The sequence below is a fragment of the Anomaloglossus baeobatrachus genome, chromosome 2 (assembly GCF_048569485.1).
Source record: "Anomaloglossus baeobatrachus isolate aAnoBae1 chromosome 2, aAnoBae1.hap1, whole genome shotgun sequence".
NCBI lineage: Eukaryota > Metazoa > Chordata > Amphibia > Anura > Aromobatidae > Anomaloglossus > Anomaloglossus baeobatrachus.
In genome coordinates this window covers 8,423,051-8,443,451 of record NC_134354.1, presented here as the reverse complement: position 1 = coordinate 8,443,451, position 20,401 = coordinate 8,423,051, and the positions used below count along the sequence as shown (strand labels likewise).

The 20,401-nt window shown below is 52.5% G+C and overlaps 1 protein-coding gene across 3 annotated transcripts in view; it reads left to right on the top strand.

Moving 5' to 3' along the window:
- Nucleotides 1-20,401, top strand: part of POPDC2 (popeye domain cAMP effector 2) — an 84,367-nt gene that overhangs the window by 11,593 nt on the left and 52,373 nt on the right. For 2 of the 3 annotated variants that reach the window (XM_075334844.1, XM_075334843.1), the window contains exon 2: nucleotides 18,038-18,539. In XM_075334844.1, the coding sequence (XP_075190959.1) occupies nucleotides 18,038-18,539 (502 nt within the window). Of the gene's footprint in view, nucleotides 1-1,019; nucleotides 1,218-18,037; nucleotides 18,540-20,401 lie in introns of those variants that run through there. The other variant, XM_075334845.1, reaches the window with a different exon arrangement.

The window sequence follows — 20,401 nt, the reverse complement described above, 5'->3', positions numbered from 1 at the left end:
GTTGACAGTGAATGAGAACATTGTTTACACCCAGAGGCTGACACAGCTGAGGGTTTGTTACAATGTGTGATTGATCATGGGTCGTCTGCACTGATACATTGTAACAAACCCTCAGCTGTGTGAGCAGGTGGTTATAACTCTATTACATATGATATGTCCTTAGGTTCTATAATCAGCTGTAACTGGCTGATAACAGCGGGCAGTAGCTGATTGCTCTGTATATTGGAGCTCAGGGTCAGTGTGTTGGTGGCAGCAGAGGTCGGGGGTCCTGTCATCTGTGTCTTTCATGCCCCCCCGGCTCTCGTGCCCCCCTTTCTCTCGTGCCCCCCTTTCTCTCGTGTCCCCCCGGCTCTCGTGCCCCCCTTTCTCTCGTGCCCCCCCTTTCTCTCGTGCCCCCCCCTTTCTCTCGTGCCCCCCCTTTCTCTCGTGCCCCCCTTTCTCTCGTGCCCCCTTTCTCTCGTGCCCCCCCGGCTCTCGTGCCCCCCTTTCTCTCGTGTCCCCCCCCGCTCTCGTGCCCCCCTTTCTCTCGTGCCCCCCCGGCTCTCGTGCCCCCCTTTCTCTCGTGTCCCCCCGGCTCTCGTGCCCCCCTTTCTCTCGTGCCCCCCCCCTTTCTCTCGTGCCCCCCCCTTTCTCTCGTGCCCCCCTTTCTCTCGTGCCCCCCCGGCTCTCGTGCCCCCTTTCTCTCGTGCCCCCCCGGCTCTCGTGCCCCCCTTTCTCTCGTGTCCCCCCCCTTTCTCTCGTGCCCCCCTTTCTCTCGTGCCCCCCCGGCTCTCGTGCCCCCCTTTCTCTCGTGCCCCCCCCCTTTCTCTCGTGCCCCCCCCTTTCTCTCGTGCCCCCCCTTTCTCTCGTGCCCCCCTTTCTCTCGTGCCCCCTTTCTCTCGTGCCCCCCCGGCTCTCGTGCCCCCCTTTCTCTCGTGTCCCCCCCCCGGCTCTCGTGCCCCTCGCTATCTCTCTGCGCAGCTCTTCTTGGATTACAACTCCAAACATGGCCATCCAGCTGGGGTGTCACTTCAAGCGTCTGCAGCACAGAGACATTCCACAGCCACCGCCGCCGTGTGGTGTCTCCTACTGCCAGTCCCAGCTCAGGGGCCGAGCGGAGACCACGGCATGTGGACACTCCTCACCGGGTGACCAGTGCCCCGAGGACGGACACTGATCCCGTGCACAACTGATCCCAGCGCTCCCAGGGGACTCCGCCGGTCACACGTGGGTCAGAGGTAAGACGTCTCTGCAGGGGCGACATATCATTGGTGCAGCCTGTGCGGCCGCACAGGGACCCGAGAGGTCAGGGGCCCGAGAGGTCAGGAGGCCCAAGAGGTCAGGAGGCCCAAAATGTCATGGACCCAAAAAGTCAGGGTGCCCGAGAGGTCAGGGGCTCAAGACGTCAGGAGTCCAAGAAATCGCAAGGCCCAAGGGCTCAAGAAGCCAGGGAGCCCAAGAAGCCAGGGGGCCCGATAGGTCAGGAGGACCAATAGGTCAGGAGGACCAATAGGTCAGGAGGACCAATAGGTCAGGAGGACCAAGAGGTTAGGGGACCCAAGTTGTCAGGGGGCCCAAGAAGTCAGGGTGTTAAAGAAGTCAGGTGGCCAAGAGATCAGGGGGCCCAAGAGGGCCAAGAGGTGAGGGGTCCTTTCCACCTCCATTGCAGGTGGTATTGTGCTCCTGACATCAGCCGCTTTCCTGGTTCTGCAGGTGAACGTATTTTCGGGGTCATCTGCTAAAAAAAAATCCCCCGGAACGTTATCACAGTCCGGTAACGCTCCAGGGTCTCCCGCTGTGCTGTACTGTGTAACGCTGCTCCTGCATAACTGCAGCAGACTATTCCCCCCACAGCAGAGGACATTCTCTGCAGAGCATCGCAGCTGTCTGTTCAGGACCAGTCTGTTCAGCCAGAGCCTCCTGCTTCGTGAATAGAATGGCGACGTTCTGCAGCCACTGATCGCCCGGCTCCAGGTGCTCGGTCACAAGATCTCTGCTTGCTGTCAGTGAATGGGAACAGTCACTGATTACACACAGAGGAGGAGAATCTGCGCAGTTACAATGTATCCCTGAGAGTCCAGGAGGGAAGCATTAACTACACTGACACATAGTAACGAAACTTCAGCAGTGAAAAGTTAGGACAACTGTTCTGCCTATAAACCAGAATGATGCCAATATGATCTCTAAGATGACGGATCCCCAGAATCCGGGGAGAACTGGGCAGTGTCGGGGTGCCAGAGGGCAATACCAGGCAATGTGTGGTACAACTGGCAATATCCTAACTGGGGGCTTCTCAGAATCCAGTCCCTTATTTACACCGTGTAGTGGAAGATCTGAGGGGATTATGCTTCCAAAATCTGCACATAACTATGTACAGACTACGCTCGCAGGAGATGCGTCACAGTGTGCACTGCTGAGTGCTTAATGACAGCACAACATGTTGTCAATATCATCAAAGATGGTGCTGTTCCCGGGAGTGTTTCTGGGCTCCCTCTGGTGGCTAGTGCTGGTAGTGAGTCTGATTCTGCATCTGTCGCTCGGACAGGTGTAAGAGATGATTGCTGTTTTAGGAAGCCTATGGAGTCCAGCCTGGGGCGATATAGGACGGCAGTCTCTGTTTAACCTGTGCAGGTGATAATTGTTTCTGCTCCATGTGAAGATGTTCTGAATTTGTCCTCCTGCCTTTAGGCTTTTGCCTTTCCCTGTAGGTTCTGTTTTTGCTTTTTTCTGCTCCTTTTTGGATTTTTCAGGAATGATTTCTGCAGCCGTTTTTTTTTTGTTCCTTTTGCATTGGTTTTGTCTCCATGTCATCCTGGTCTGCAGCTATGCCTGATAAGTATTTTGCTCTCTTGGTCTGGCTTGGTTTGGGCTGAATTTGCACTGAAGGGCTTTTCTGCTTAATCTATGTCTTTTTCTAAATCTGTGTTTGAGAATATTCCCTTTTGTTTCTTGCAAGTTAATAAATGCTTTTCCTGCACTATTTTTGGAGGGTGACTTATTCCCAGCAAGAAAGGGAGTTATCACTCCCTGTTTTGTTCAGGAGTTTTTGTATTTTTGTTTCTCCTGTGTTTTTGTAGTTATGATCTTTTCTATTATATTTGCATTTTCTATTTAAGTGTATTTACACAAGAGTTCCTGATATAGTGGGAGGAAAGATCGTGTGGTCTTTAAGGGAATTTTTGATTATCAGGTGTTGGCATTTCTCAGGGTTTTTACTGGCTGCAACCAGCAATCTATCCTATACTTTTGTATCTAGCTGGCAGGGCCTCACTTTGCTTAATTCTATATTTACCATCTGTGTGTTGTTTTCTCTTAAATCACCGTCATTATATGTTGGGGGCTTCTGACTTTCCTTTGGGGCTGCTCTGAGGCAAGTCAGGATTCCTCATTCCATCTTTGAGGTTAATTAGTTCTCTGGCAGTGACGAGGCGTCTAGGTTTGTTAGGAACGCTCCACTGCTACTTCTAGTTGTGTTTGTGTAGTCAGTGGATTGCAGCCAGCTAAGTTTCCATCTACTCTTGTGTACTATGATCAACCTTTTTTATAGGATTTTTGCAAGATCTTTTGCGGTCTCCTGACCATAACAGCAGCAGCAACCAGAGGAAAACAAGAAGAAAGGTCCAGCTGAGCTAGGAGATAAGAAAGCAGAGCAATCAGAATATAATACATCCCTGCAATTTGATAAAACATCACTGCTCTGAGATAAGCTCTGATCCAGAGGGTCAGATACTGAGAGGGTCAGATACCGAGAGGGTCAGATACCGAGAGGGTCAGATACCGAGAGGGTCAGATACCGAGAGGGTCAGATACCGAGAGGGTCAGATACCGAGAGGGTCAGATACCGAGAGAGGGTCAGATACCGAGAGAGGGTCAGATACTAAGAGAGGGTCAGATACTGAGAGAGGGTCAGATACTAAGAGAGGGTCAGATACCGAGAGAGGGTCAGATACCGAGAGAGGGTCAGATACTAAGAGAGGGTCAGATACCGAGAGAGGGTCAGATACTAAGAGAGGGTCAGATACCGAGAGGGTCCGATACTAAGAGAGGGTCAGATACCGAGAGGGTCAGATACTAAGAGAGGGTCAGATACCGAGAGAGGGTCAGATACTAAGAGAGGGTCAGATACCGAGAGAGGGTCAGATACCGAGAGAGGGTCAGATACCGAGAGGGTCAGATACCGAGAGGGTCCGATACTAAGAGAGGGTCAGATACCGAGAGAGGGTCAGATACTAAGAGAGGGTCAGATACCGAGAGGGTCAGATACTAAGGGTACCTTCACACTTAGCGATGCAGCAGCGATCCGACCAGCGATCTGACCTGGTCAGGATCGCTGCTGCATCGCTACATGGTCGCTGGTGAGCTGTCAAACAGGCAGATCTCACCAGCGACCAGTGACCAGCCCCCAGCCAGCAGCGACGTGCAAGCGTGCAAGCGGAGCCGGCGTCTGGAAGCTGCGGACACTGGTAACTAAGGTAAACATCGGGTATGGTTACCCGATGTTTACATTAGTTACCAGCGCACACCGCTTAGCTGTGTGTGCAGGGAGCAGGGAGCCGCGCACACTGCTTAGCGCTGGCTCCTTGCTCTCCTAGCTGCTGTACACATCGGGTTAATTAACCCGATGTGTACTGCAGCTACATGTGCAGCGAGCCGGAGCCGGCAGCACAGGCAGCGTGAGAGCTGCGGAGGCTGGTAACTAAGGTAAATATCGGGTAACCACCTTGGTTACCCGATGTTTATCTTGGTTACAAGCTTACCGCAGCTGTCAGACGCCGGCTCCTGCTCCCTGCTCGCTTCATTTGTTGCTCTCTCGCTGTCACACACAGCGATCTGTGTGTCACAGCGGGAGAGCGCCTTTGAAGAAAACGAACCAGGGCTGTGTGTAACGAGCAGCGATCTCGCAGCAGGGGCCAGATCCAGTGTCACACACAGCGAGATCGCTAATGAGGTCACTGCTGCGTCACAAAAAGCGTGACTCAGCAGCGATCTCGGCAGCGAGCTCGCTGTGTGTGAAGCACCCCTAAGAGAGGGTCAGATACCGAGAGTGGGTCAGATACCGAGAGGGTCAGATACCGAGAGGGTCAGATACCGAGAGAGGGTCAGATACCGAGAGAGGGTCAGATACTAAGAGAGGGTCAGATACTAAGAGAGGGTCAGATACCGAGAGGGTCAGATACCGAGAGGGTCAGATACCGAGAGGGTCAGATACCGAGAGGGTCAGATACCGAGAGGGTCCGATACTAAGAGAGGGTCACATACTAACAGAGTCAGATACCGAGAGGGTCCGATACTAAGAGAGGGTCAGATACCGAGAGGGTCAGATACCGAGAGGGTCAGATACCGAGAGGGTCAGATACTAACAGCGTCAGATACAGAGAGGGTCAGATACCGAGAGGGTCAGATACTAACAGCGTCAGATACAGAGAGGGTCAGATACCGAGAGGGCTAGATACTGAGAGGGTCAGATACCGAGAGGGCTAGATACTGAGAGGGTCAGATACTAACAGAGTCAGATACCGAGAGGGCCAGATACTGAGAGAGGGCCAGATACTGAGAGAGGGCCAGATACTGAGAGGGCCAGATACTGAGAGGGCCAGATACTGAGAGGGCCAGATACTGAGAGGGCCAGATACTGAGAGGGCCAGATACTGAGAGGGCCAGATACTGAGAGGGCCAGATACTGAGAGGGCCAGATACTGAGAGGGCCAGATACTGAGAGGGCCAGATACTGAGAGGGCTAGATACTGAGAGGGTCAGATACCGAGTGGCTCAGATACTGAGAGGGTGAGATACTAAGAGAGTCAGATACCGAGAGGGCTAGATACCGAGAGGGCTAGATACCGAGTGGGTCAGATACCGAGTGGGTCAGATACCAATAGTCAGATACTGAGAGGATCAGATGCCGAGAGGGTCAGATACCAAGACTCAGATACTGAGAGGGTCAGATACTGAGAGGGTCAGATACCAAGAGTCAGATACCGAGAAGGTCAGATACTGAGAGGAGGGTCAGATACTGAGAGGAGGGTCAGATACTGAGAGGAGGGTCAGATACCGAGTGGGTCAGATACCGAGTGGGTCAGATACCGAGAGGGTCAGATACCGAGAGGGTCAGATACTGAGAGGGTCAGATACTGAGAGGGTCAGATACTGAGAGGGTCAGATACCGAGATGGTCAGATACCGAGATGGTCAGATACCGAGATGGTCAGATACCGAGATGGTCAGATACCGAGAGGGTCAGATACCGAGATGGTCAGATACCGAGATGGTCAGATACCGAGATGGTCAGATACCGAGATGGTCAGATACCGAGAGGGTCAGATACCGAGAGGGTCCGATACTAAGGGTACCTTCACACTTAGCGATGCAGCAGCGATCCGACCAGCGATCTGACCTGGTCAGGATCGCTGCTGCATCGCTACATGGTCGCTGGTGAGCTGTCAAACAGGCAGATCTCACCAGCGACCAGTGACCAGCCCCCAGCCAGCAGCGACGTGCAAGCGACGCTGCGCTTGCACGGAGCCGGCGTCTGGAAGCTGCGGACACTGGTAACTAAGGTAAACATCGGGTATGGTTACCCGATGTTTACATTAGTTACCAGCGCACACCGCTTAGCTGTGTGTGCAGGGAGCAGGGAGCCACGCACACTGAGCGCTGGCTCCTTGCTCTCCTAGCTACAGTACACATCGGGTTAATTAACCCGATGTGTACAGCAGCTACATGTGCAGAGAGCCGGAGCCGGCAGCACAGGCAGCGTGAGAGCGGCGGAGGCTGGTAACTAAGGTAAATATCGGGTAACCACCTTGGTTACCCGATGTTTATCTTGGTTACAGCTTACCGCAGCTGCCAGACGCCGGCTCCTGCTCCCTGCACATTCAGGATTGTTGCTCTCTCGCTGTCACACACAGCGATCTGTGTGTCACAGCGGGAGAGCGCCTTTGAAGAAAACGAACCGGGGCTGTGTGTAACGAGCAGCGATCTCGCAGCAGGGGCCAGATCCAGTGTCACACACAGCGAGATCGCTAATGAGGTCACTGCTGCGTCACAAAAAGCGTGACTCAGCAGCGATCTCGGCAGTGAGCTCGCTGTGTGTGAAGCACCCCTAAGAGAGTCAGATACCAAGAGGGTCAGATACTAAGAGCATCAGATACTGAGAGGGTCGGATACTGAGAGGGTCGGATACCGAGAGGATCAGATACTGAACAAGACATATATACCTAGAGAGACAGATACTGAGCGAGTCAGATACCGAGAGCGTGAGATACCAGGAGAGTCAGATACTGAGTGCATCAGATGCCTACAGAGTGAGATACCAAGAGGGTCGGATACCCACAGTCAGATACTGAGCCTTAGATACTGAGACTCAGATACTATTATTATTATTATAGCGCCATCAATTCCATGGCGCTTTACATGTGAAAGGGGTGTACATAATGGGGACAAGTACAATAATCATAAACAATACAAGGCACAGACAGGTACAGGAGGATAGAGGACCCTGCCCGCGAGGGCTCACAGTCTACAGGAGGAGAGCGGACCCTGCCCGCGAGGGCTCACAGTCTGCAGAGGGAGAGAGGACCCTGCCCGCGAGGGATCACAGTCTACAGGAGGAGAGCGGACCCTGCCCGCGAGGGCTCACAGTCTACAGGAGGAGAGCGGACCCTGCCCGCGAGGGCTCACAGTCTACAGGAGGAGAGCGGACCCTGCCCGCGAGGGCTCACAGTCTACAGAGGGAGAGCGGACCCTGCCCGCGAGGGCTCACAGTCTACAGAGGGAGAGAGGACCCTGCCCGCGAGAACTCACAGTCTACAGGAGGAGAGAGGACCCTGCCCGCGAGGGCTCACAGTCTACAGGAGGAGAGAGGACCCTGCCCGCGAGGGCTCACAGTCTACAGGAGGAGAGAGGACCCTGCCCGCGAGGGCTCACAGTCTCCAGGAGGAGAGAGGACCCTGCCCGCGAGGGCTCACAGTCTACAGGAGGAGAGAGGACCCTGCCCGCGAGGGATCACAGTCTACAGGAGGAGAGAGGTCCCTGCCCGCGAGGGCTCACAGTCTACAGGAGGAGAGAGGTCCCTGCCCGCGAGGGCTCACAGTCTACAGGAGGAGAGAGGACCCTGCCCGCGAGGGCTCACAGTCTACAGGAGGAGAGAGGACCCTGCCCGCGAGGGCTCACAGTCTCCAGGAGGAGAGAGGACCCTGCCCGCGAGGGCTCACAGTCTCCAGGAGGATAGAGGACCCTGCCCGCGAGGGCTCACAGTCTACAGGAGGAGAGAGGACCCTGCCCGCGAGGGCTCACAGTCTACAGGAGGAGAGAGGACCCTGCCCGCGAGGGATCACAGTCTACAGGAGGAGAGAGGTCCCTGCCTGCGAGAGATCACAGTCTACAGGAGGAGAGCGGTCCCTGCCCGCGAGGGCTCACAGTCTACAGGAGGAGAGCGGATCCTGCCTGCGAGGGCTCACAGTCTACAGAGGAAGAGAGGACCCTGCCCGCGAGGGCTCACAGTCTACAGGAGGAGAGAGGGCCCTGCCCGCGAGGGATCACAGTCTACAGGAGGAGAGAGGACCCTGCCCGCGAGGGCTCACAGTCTACAGGAGAAGAGAGGTCCCTGCCCGCGAGGGCTCACAGTCTACAAGGGATAGAGGTCCCTGCCCGCGAGGGCTCACAGTCTACAGGAGGAGAGAGGTCCCTGCCCGCGAGGGCTCACAGTCTACAGGAGGAGAGAGGACCCTGCCCGCGAGGGCTCACAGTCTACAGGAGGAGAGAGGACCCTGCCCGCGAGGGCTCACAGTCTCCAGGAGGAGAGAGGACCCTGCCCGCGAGGGCTCACAGTCTCCAGGAGGATAGAGGACCCTGCCCGCGAGGGCTCACAGTCTACAGGAGGAGAGAGGACCCTGCCCGCGAGGGCTCACAGTCTACAGGAGGAGAGAGGACCCTGCCCGCGAGGGATCACAGTCTACAGGAGGAGAGAGGTCCCTGCCTGCGAGAGATCACAGTCTACAGGAGGAGAGCGGTCCCTGCCCGCGAGGGCTCACAGTCTACAGGAGGAGAGCGGATCCTGCCTGCGAGGGCTCACAGTCTACAGAGGAAGAGAGGACCCTGCCCGCGAGGGCTCACAGTCTACAGGAGGAGAGAGGGCCCTGCCCGCGAGGGATCACAGTCTACAGGAGGAGAGAGGACCCTGCCCGCGAGGGCTCACAGTCTACAGGAGGAGAGAGGTCCCTGCCCGCGAGGGCTCACAGTCTACAGGAGGAGAGAGGACCCTGCCCGCGAGGGCTCACAGTCTACAGGAGGAGAGAGGACCCTGCCCGCGAGGGCTCACAGTCTCCAGGAGGAGAGAGGACCCTGCCCGCGAGGGCTCACAGTCTCCAGGAGGATAGAGGACCCTGCCCGCGAGGGCTCACAGTCTACAGGAGGAGAGAGGACCCTGCCCGCGAGGGCTCACAGTCTACAGGAGGAGAGAGGACCCTGCCCGCGAGGGATCACAGTCTACAGGAGGAGAGAGGTCCCTGCCTGCGAGAGATCAGTCTACAGGAGGAGAGCGGTCCCTGCCCGCGAGGGCTCACAGTCTACAGGAGGAGAGCGGATCCTGCCTGCGAGGGCTCACAGTCTACAGAGGAAGAGAGGACCCTGCCCGCGAGGGCTCACAGTCTACAGGAGGAGAGAGGACCCTGCCCGCGAGGGCTCACAGTCTACAGGAGAAGAGAGGTCCCTGCCCGCGAGGGCTCACAGTCTACAAGGGATAGAGGTCCCTGCCCGCGAGGGCTCACAGTCTACAGGAGGAGAGATGACCCTGCCCGCGAGGGCTCACAGTCTACAGGAGGAGAGAGGACCCTGCCCGCGAGGGCTCACAATCTACAGGAGGAGAGAGGACCCTGCCCGCGAGGGCTTACAGTCTACAGGAGGAGAGAGGACCCTGCCCGCGAGGGCTCACAGTCTCCAGGAGGAGAGAGGACCCTGCCCGCAAGGGCTCACAGTCTACAGGAGGAGAGAGGACCCTGCCCACGAGGGCTCACAGTCTACAGGAGGAGAGAGGTCCCTGCCCACGAGGGCTCACAGTCTACAAGGGATAGAGGTCCCTGCCCGCGAGGGCTCACAGTCTACAGGAGGAGAGCAGTCCCTGCCCGCGAGGGCTCACAGTCTACAGGATGAGAGAGGTCCCTGCCCGCGAGGGCTCACAGTCTACAAGGGATAGAGGTCCCTGCCCACGAGGGCTCACAGTCTACAGGAGGAGAGAGGACCCTGCCCGCGAGGGCTCACAGTCTCCAGGAGGAGAGAGGACCCTGCCCGCGAGGGCTCACAGACTACAGGATGAGAGAGGTCCCTGCCCGCGAGGGCTCACAGTCTACAAGGGATAGAGGTCCCTGCCCACGAGGGCTCACAGTCTACAGGAGGAGAGAGGACCCTGCCCGCGAGGGCTCACAGTCTACAGGAGGAGAGAGGACCCTGCCCGCGAGGGCTCACAGTCTACAGGAGGAGAGAGGACCCTGCCCACGAGGGCTCACAGTCTACAGGAGGAGAGCAGTCCCTGCCCGCGAGGGCTCACATTCTACAGGAGGAGAGAGGTCCCTGCCCACGAGGGCTCACAGTCTACAAGGGATGAGTGAGGATACAGTAGGTTAGGGTAGAGCTGGGCGTGCGGCGCTCAGTATACTGAGTCAGATACTAAGAAAATCAGATACTCAGATAAGATACTAACCGGTTCAGACACAGAGAGAATCAGGCAGAGAGAGAGTCAGATGCAGAGTCAGATATTGAAAGAGTCAGATACTGAGAAAGTCAGATACTGAGAGAGTCGGATACCGAGAGAAGTTGGATACCGAGCGAGGTTATACTGAGAGTCAGATACTGAGAAAATCAGATACAAAGATACTCAGTCAGATACTGGGAGGGTCGGATACTGGGAGGGTCAGATACTGGGAGGGTCAGATACTGGGAGGGTCAGATACTGGGAGGGTCGGATACTGGGAGGGTCGGATATTGGGAGGGTCAGATGCTGGGAGGGTCAGATGCTGGGAGGGTCAGATGCTGGGAGGGTCAGATGCTGGGAGGGTCGGATACTGGGAGGATCGGATATTGGGAGGGTCAGATGCTGGGAGGGTCGGATACTGGGAGGGTCAGATCCTCTGCTCTATAATATATATTCTGTCTCTTCCTGGTAGCAATGAATACAACCGCTGTAATTATCAGTCCCTTAGATAACTGTATGATTTTACTCACTCTACCGGCTTCCACAGATAGTGCTAACTCAGCCCGAACGATGACTTGTAGAAAGACAAGGAGAAACGCTGTAGTTTTCTTCTAGAATCTTGTATTAAGTACAAAGTAAAGGCAGGTGAAAAGGAATAATCTGTACAGGGTTGCAGACATGTCTCTTCAGCAATGGTTCCTCTAGACTAAACTGAAGAAGAAGGGAGGAGCATTCTATAAAGAAGCCAACTAAGGGAGGAACATAGGGACAAACTTCATACAGTCTAATCTACCTAGTAACAATAAGGAATTTCCTGATAGGACGAAAAATATGCAATGCAAGAAATATATACACAGGTTGTTCCCATTCATGGGACACAACACTCCCCGTCTGAAATCATATGATTTCACAAGTCCTTCTACAACATAAGGAGTCGATCCTGTCCCTCGATGTCACGAAACCTGTAACGAGAAAAGAGACAAACACAAAAAATGCAACCGTAATGCACTGAATTCAAGCCCGTGCTTGGTTGATGGCGCATTGTCCTTGCGTAAAAATGTAAAAGTAGAAAAATGTAAAAAATGAATCCAAGTTCAACAAACCCATCTTCAGATTGGGGAAGCCGCAAACATGCCAACTCTTCCTCCAACCCAATAATCCAACGGTAAAGTTTTAATCCAAAGGAAAAGTTCAAGGTTCATTGGACACGGACGGTTGTGTCTCCGTACAGCGGGGGTAAGGAAAGGTACGCTCCCCGCCGTGGCAGTGCCCAACGACAAAGTTAGTTCATGTAACGTCCTCCTTTGGTAAAAGTAGCACGAGTTCGGTGACTGGACGAATCACACACATGTGCCAGCCGTGGCACGTTGAAGACTTGTAGTCGGTGAAACAGTGAGCAATGTGAATAAGACGAGCTACGATTCGTACCTCAGATGACCAACTTGAGAAGCGCTCGAAGCGATGAGGTCTCAACTTCTGTTTTGATGTCACTGAAGTGTAGCGAGCGGAGACGACCGGTCTAATTTCCTTGTCGGATTCTGGTTCCACCAGCTCGTACATGTTGCCGGTGTAGTTATCGCAGGTCTCCTCGTATAAGATACTTGGAGGTGTCAGCCACATGTTGTCGCCGAGTTTGGATGTAGCAGTGAGTCTCGTTCCTCGGTCGGTTGGGTTTTGTTCGGTGGGAATGTGGTGCCACTGTTCGGCATGATCTCTGTCGAGGATATTGCGCGTAAACTTGACAAAGTGTTTCTCCATCTCTGGTTGTCTTTTCAAGGTGCATTTTAGAGACGAGAACCTTGCGGTTGCTTGCTGGGAGTTGTTTGGCAACCTTGGCCTTGGAGACCGAAAGGGTAATGGGGCTACCCAACTATTAGAGTCGTTTTGAGAGAACTCTTTATCCATAATCTTTATGAATTCTTTGTCTTCTTTCATCGGAGCCAATTTGTTGTCTTCGTTTGTAGACTCGAACGCTGTTGACCCGAAGTCGTCATCCCAGAGATGATATGCGTCCGCGCAGTCGGGAGGCTGCTGTCGCCACCTGGTGTCGCTCAGCCTCTCTTTCACCCCGTAGTGATGCGGACATGGTTGAAAGTGAGTGCCGCGACCGTTTGGGAGGATGTGCGTCTTGTAGGAGGAGATCGCGTCGGGACTCTTCATTTTGCCTACGCAGACGTTTCCTATGATCACCCAGCCTAAGTCGTAGCACTGAGCGAATGGCGCATCGTGTGGCCCGTTGATGTGTTGGCGTACTTTGTGTAACCGGAGGATGTCCCTTCCAATCAGAATCAGGATTTTTGCACTATGATCAAGAGGTGGGATCTTGCTGGCGATAGTTCTCAGGTGAGGGTGGTGAAGAGCTGCCTCAGGTGCCGGTATCTCTTCCCGGTTAGCCGGTATCTGGTTGCACTCGATGAGTGTCGGTAGAGGTATCTCTACGGTATTTTCAAGAGATGTTACCACGAGACCACTGGCTCTTCTTCCGCAAGCTTCTGAGATGCCGCTGCAAGTGCCTAGTGTGTAAGGGTAGGCATTTCCTTTTAAGCCGAACAAGTCGAAGAGTTCAGACCTGGCGAGTGACCTGTTACTCTGGTCATCCAGGATGCTGTACACCTTCACGACCCTTTCTGGGTGACCTTTGGGATATACCCTTACTAGGCATATTTTCACACAAGACTTGTCCCAGAGATCTTCTCCGCAGACTGCGGTGCACGAGGAGGATACTGTGAGGTGGTTTGCAGCTTGGCCTATACTCTCCCCGCCATGACTTGTGGTAGGAGAAGGTGTAGGTGCAGGATCAGGCTGAGATGGGTGCAGCGCTTGTACGTGATCTGTGCTGTCACACTCCATGCACTTAATTGTAACCTTACAGTCCTTGGCAAGGTGTTCTGTAGAGGCACAACACCTGAAACATACCCCAAACCTTTTCAAGAGTTCCTTTCGTTCTTGAAGGGGTTTCTTCCTGAAGCCAATGCACTTCTTCAGGGGGTGTGGCAGTTTGTGAATAGGACATTGGCGTTTCGGATTTTCCGCCTTCCCGCTTTCAGTGCCATTGTCTGGTGCTGACGGTGTAGGTGGTAGAACGTCGGTCTTCTTGACTGATACTGGGCCCCTACGTTTTCTGTCATTTTGATGAGGGCTCTCATACCTAGGAGCTGGTGAAGTGGAGCCGGTGGGTTCTCCACAGGTGAAGCTGGGGTCTGCCTTACGTTCCGCGATGCCATTTATGAACTCACAGAAGTAGGAGAATGGAGGGAAGGAGACTTGGTTCTCTTTTTTATAGTTTGTTCCTACCGTAGTCCACCTTTCCTGCAAGTTGTAAGGTAACTTGGCGACTATGGGTTTCTCCCCACGAGCGGTGTCCAGGTAGCTGAGGCCAGGTAGGTGTGTGTCTGTTTTGGCCAGCTGGAGCTCGGACAGCAGGTCGCTGAGTTCCTGGTACTTTAAAGCATCCTTGCCAGATATTTTGGGAAGGTCGTATAGTTGTTTCAGCAATGCATCTTCAATTGCTTCAGGACTGCCGAAGCCTTTCTCTAGCCTGTCCCATGCGGTTGCGAGACCAGTTGTTGGGTCGCTGATGTAGACAGATCTGAGTCTCTTGATTCTCTCAGTAGACCGTGGCCCTAGCCACCTGATTAGCAAGTCCAGCTCTTCAGAAGCCGTAATGCCGAGGTCACGCGTTGCGGTTTTGAAGGCACACTTCCACCCTCTGTAGTTTTCGGGCTGGTCGTCAAACTTTGTGAGACCGGTGTTGGTGAGTTCTCGGCGGATCATGTACCTCGCAAAGTCGGACATGTCTGATACAGCCACCACTAGAGGGAGCTCACTACATACAGATTTATACAGCCACCACTAGAGGGAACTCACTACATACAGATTTATACAGCCACCACTAGAGGGAGCTCACTACATACAGATTTATACAGTCACCACTAGAGGGAGCTCACTACATACAGATTTATACAGCCACCACTAGGGGGAGCTCACTACATACAGATTTATACAGCCACCACTAGAGGGAGCTCACTACATACAGATTTATACAGTTACCACTAGAGGGAGCTCACCACATACAGATTTATACAGCCACCACTAGAGGGAGCTCACTACATACAGATTTATACAGCCACCACTAGAGGGAGCTCACTACATACAGAGTTATACATCCACCACTAGAGGGAGATCACTACATACAGATTTATACAGCCATCACTAGAGGGAGATCACTACATACAGATTTATACAGCCACCACTAGAGGGAGCTCACTACATACAGATTTATACAGCCACCACTAGGAGGAGCTCACTACATACAGATTTATACAGCCACCACTAGAGGGAGCTCACTACATACAGATTTATACATCCACCACTAGAGGGAGCTCACTACATACAGATTTATACAGCCACCACTAGAGGGAGCTCACTACATACAGATTTATACAGACACCACTAGAGGAGCTCACTACATACAGATTTATACATCCACCACTAGAGGGAGATCACTACATACAGATTTATACAGCCATCACTAGAGGGAGCTCACTACATACAGATTTATACAGACACCACTAGAGGGAGCTCACTACATACAGATTTATACAGCCACCACTAGAGGGAGCTCACTACATACAGATTTATACAGTCACCACTAGAGGGAGCTCACTACATACAGATTTATACAGTCACCACTAGAGGGAGGTCACTACATACAGATTATACAGCCACCACTAGAGGGAACTCACTACATACAGATTTATACAGTCACCACTAGAGGGAGCTCACTACATACAGATTTATACAGTCACCACTAGAGGGAACTCACTACATACAGATTTATACAGTCACCACTAGAGGGAGCTCACTACATACAGATTTATACAGTCACCACTAGAGGGAGCTCACTACATACAGATTTATACAGCCACCACTAGGAGGAGCTCACTACATACAGATTTATACAGTCACCACTAGAGGGAGCTCACTACATACAGATTTATACAGTCACCACTAGAGGGAACTCACTACATACAGATTTATACATCCACCACTAGAGGGAGGTCACTACATACAGATTATACAGCCACCACTAGAGGGAACTCACTACATACAGATTTATACAGCCACCACTAGAGGGAGCTCACTACATACAGATTTATACAGTCACCACTAGAGGAAGCTCACTACATACAGATTTATACAGTCACCTCTAGAGGGAGCTCACTACATACAGATTTATACAGTCACCAGTAGAGGGAACTCACTACATACAGATTTATACAGCCACCACTAGAGGGAGCTCACTACATACAGATTTATACAGCCACCACTAGAGGGAGCTCACTACATACAGATTTACACAGCCACCACTAGAGGGAGCTCACTACATACAGATTTATACAGCCACCACTAGAGGGAGCTCACTACATACAGATATATACAGCCACCACTAGAGGGAGCTCACTACATACAGATTTATACATCCACCACTAGAGGGAGCTCACTACATACAGATTTATACAGCCGCCACTAGAGGGAGCTCACTACATACAGATTTATACAACCACCACTAGAGGGAGCTCACTACATACAGATTTATACAGCCACCACTAGGGGGAGCTCACTACATACAGATTTATACAGACACTACTAGGGGAGCTCACTACATACAGATTTATACAGCCACCACTAGAGGGAGCTCACTACATACAGATTTATACAGTCACCACTAGAGGGAGCTCACTACATACAGATTTATACAGCCACCACTAGAGGGAGCTCACTACATACAGATTTATACAGCCACCACTAGAGGGAGCTCACTACATACAGATTTATACAGTCACCACTAGAGGGAGCTCACTACATACAGATTTATACAGTCACCACTAGAGGGAGCGCACTACATACAGATTTATACAGCCACCACTAGAGGGAGCTCACTACATACAGATTTATACATCCACCACTAGAGGAAGCTCACTACATACAGATTTATACAGCCACCACTAGAGGGAGCTCACTACATACAGATTTATACAGCCACCACTAGAGAGAGCTCACTACATACAGATTTATACAGACACTACTAGGGGAGCTCACTACATACAGATTTATACAGCCACCACTAGAGGGAGCTCACTACATACAGATTTATACAGTCACCACTAGAGGGAGCTCACTACATACAGATTTATACAGCCACCACTAGAGGGAGCTCACTACATACAGATTTATACAGCCACCACTAGAGGGAGCTCACTACATACAGATTTATACAGCCACCACTAGAGGGAGCTCACTACATACAGATTTATACAGACACCACTAGAGGGAGCTCACTACATACAGATTTATACAGCCACCACTAGAGGGAGCTCACTACATACAGATTTATACAGCCACCACTAGAGAGCTCACTACATACAGATTTATACAGTCACCACTAGAGGGAGCTCCCTACATACAGATTTATACAGTCACCACTAGAGGGAGCGCACTACATACAGATTTATACAGCCACCACTAGAGGGAGCTCACTACATACAGATTTATACATCCACCACTAGAGGAAGCTCACTACATACAGATTTATACAGCCACCACTAGAGAGAGCTCACTACATACAGATTTATACAGTCACCACTAGAGGGAGCTCACTACATACAGATTTATACATCCACCACTAGAGGGAGCTCACTACATACAGATTTATACAGCCACCACTAGAGAGAGCTCACTACATACAGATTTATACAGCCACCACTAGAGGGAGCTCACTACATACAGATTTATACAGTCACCACTAGAGGGAGCTCACTACATACAGATTTATACATCCACCACTAGAGGGAGCTCACTACATACAGATTTATACAGCCATCACTAGAGGGAGCTCACTACATACAGATTTATACAGTCACCACTAGAGGGAGCTCACTACATACAGATTTATACAGCCACCACTAGAGGGAGCTCACTACATACAGATTTATACAGCCACCACTAGAGGGAGCTCACTACATACAGATTTATACAGCCACCACTAGAGGGAGCTCACTACATACAGATTTATACATCCACCACTAGAGGGAGCTCACTACATACAGATTTATACATCTACTTCGGGGGGGGGGGGGGGTTCGCTGTAGGCAGTTTTATGCACCTTGCTCTCAGCTGAGTAGAAGCTGTATAACATTCTATGTCGTGAGCTCCCTCTTGTGGTGGCTGTAGGATCGTGCTTCGGGTGCCTGTTTCTTCTTCCTCGTCTATGGCCGTGCTCTTGCTGTGCATTAGTAGTCATCCCCCTTGCTGTATGAGTAATGCATACTGTTACTGTTATGGTGACCTCCTGTCCTCTTCTTCTCTGCAGGTGAAGGAGTTAAGATGTCGGCCTCCAGTTCGGTGATGGACCACTTCTTTTTTGCCCCCCATTGTGTGGGATGGAGGACGGCTATGGAGGGGGGCATGTACCATCTGGCCAGCCTCGTCCTCTTGCTGGCATTTATGGGGGGCAGTGGAATCTTGGGGTGCATCTACGTCTTTGTCCTGCTGTTCGTTGGCTTCCTGTGCATGGTGCTGTGGGGCTGGCTGTGGGCCTGTGGCGTGGACACTGTGGTGTGGAACGTGTTACTGATTGCCGCCTGCCTCGTCCAGATCGCTCATCTCCTCTACCGGCTCCGCAGGGAATCGTATGGGCAGGACTATGACGCCCTGTACCGCGCCCTGTACAAGCCGCTGCAGGTGCCATTGCCCGTCTACAAGGAGATCGCCCACTGCAGCGGCATGGAGGTGCATTCCCTGGGCGCGGAGCAGAGCTACGCCCTGGAGGGCAAGACCCCTATAGACCGCCTGTCTCTGCTCATCTCTGGAAGGTGGGTGCCCGGTGGGGGGTCCCTGTGTATTACCCTGCGTGTACAGTGCCAAGTAATCACATGGCGAGTGGGTAACGTAGAGACTAGTAACGTCCACAGCCCTGGTGGTCTACTCTGAAGCCGGCAGCCCTGGTGGTCTACTCTGAAGCCGGCTGCCCTGGTAGTCTACTCTGAAGCCGGCTGCCCTGGTGGTCTACTCTGAAGCCGGCTGCCCTGGTGGTCTACTCTGAAGCCGGCTGCCCTGGTGGTCTACTCTGAAGCCGGCTGCCCTGGTGGTCTACTCTGAAGCCGGCTACCCTGGTAGTCTACTCTGAAGCCGGCTGTCCTGGTGGTCTACTCTGAAGCCGGCTGCCCTGGTAGTCTACTCTGAAGCCGGCTGCCCTGGTGGTCTACTCTGAAGCCGGCTGCCCTGGTGGTCTGAAGCCGGCTACCCTGGTAGTCTACTCTGAAGCCGGCTGTCCTGGTGGTCTACTCTGAAGCCGGCTGCCCTGGTAGTCTACTCTGAAGCCGGCTGCCCTGGTGGTCTACTCTGAAGCCGACTGTCCTGGTGGTCTACTCTGAAGCCGGCTGTCCTGGTGGTCTACTCTGAAGCCGGCTGCCCTGGTGGTCTAGGACAGGCTAAGGGCTAATGGTGGGCAGTGTAGGGGTCAGTGGCTCATTTCTGGGGTCTAGTGGTCACACATGTCTATAATGGAGGATGGAGATAGCGGAGACTGCGGGGAGGAGAGGACTGTGCTGAGGGGTCCGCACATGAGCGCTCTGCCCGGTCTGTACAGCAGCACAGTATCCCTGCACGGAGAGAGCAGAGGGGTCAGTAACAACTAGTATACATAGTGATATATCCTGCAGATTATTACACTGCCAGCCTCTGCAGAGCATCGCTCCTCCACCTCCTGACAGATACATCGTGATATATCCTGCAGATTATTACACCGCCGGCCTCTGCAGAGCATCGCTCCTCCACTTCCTGACAGATACACAGTATAATACAGTGTAAACCCTCAGTTTCCCTCCGCTCTCTATACAGACACATCTGCAGGTTTTTCCCTCTGCTCTCTATACAGACACATCTGCAGGTTTTTCCCTCCGCTCTCTATACAGACACATCTGCAGGTTTTTCCCTCCGCTCTCTATACAGACACATCTGCAGGTTTTTCCCTCCGCTCTCTATACAGACACATCTGCAGGTTTTTCCCTCCGCTCTCTATACAGACACATCTGCAGGTTTTTCCCTCCGCTCTCTATACAGACACATCTGCAGGTTTCCCCTCCGCTCTCTATACAGACACATCTGCAGGTTTTTCCCTCCGCTCTCTATACAGACACATCTGCAGGTTTTTCCCTCCGCTCTCTATACAGACACATCTGCAGGTTTTTCCCTCCGCTCTCTATACAGACACATCTGCAGGTTTTTCCCTCCGCTCTCTATACAGACACATCTGCAGGTTTTTCTGTAATTAACTTAGATGTTGGTAATAAACCTATCAGAAGCTTCCAAAGACATGACATCATCATATGGGCGGTCCTATATTGTATAAAGGCACAGTACTGAGTGCATGGAAACTTCTGACTTTGCAGAAAGGAATAAAAATGCCTGAAAACAAAAACCTTCTCTCTCATTATTCTGGCATTTGGGAAATAGAAATACACCGTGTGCAGAATTATTAGGCAGGTTGTATTTTAGAGGATTTTTTTTATTATTGATCCACAACTATGTTCTCAATCACCCAAAAGACTCCTAAATATCAGCGCTTAATATTTTTGGCAGTTGGAGGGGTTAATATTTTGGCAGTTGGAGGGGTTTCTAGATTTGGCTTCTTAGGAGGATCTGTTTGTGCAGGTGACTATTACTGTGCAGAATT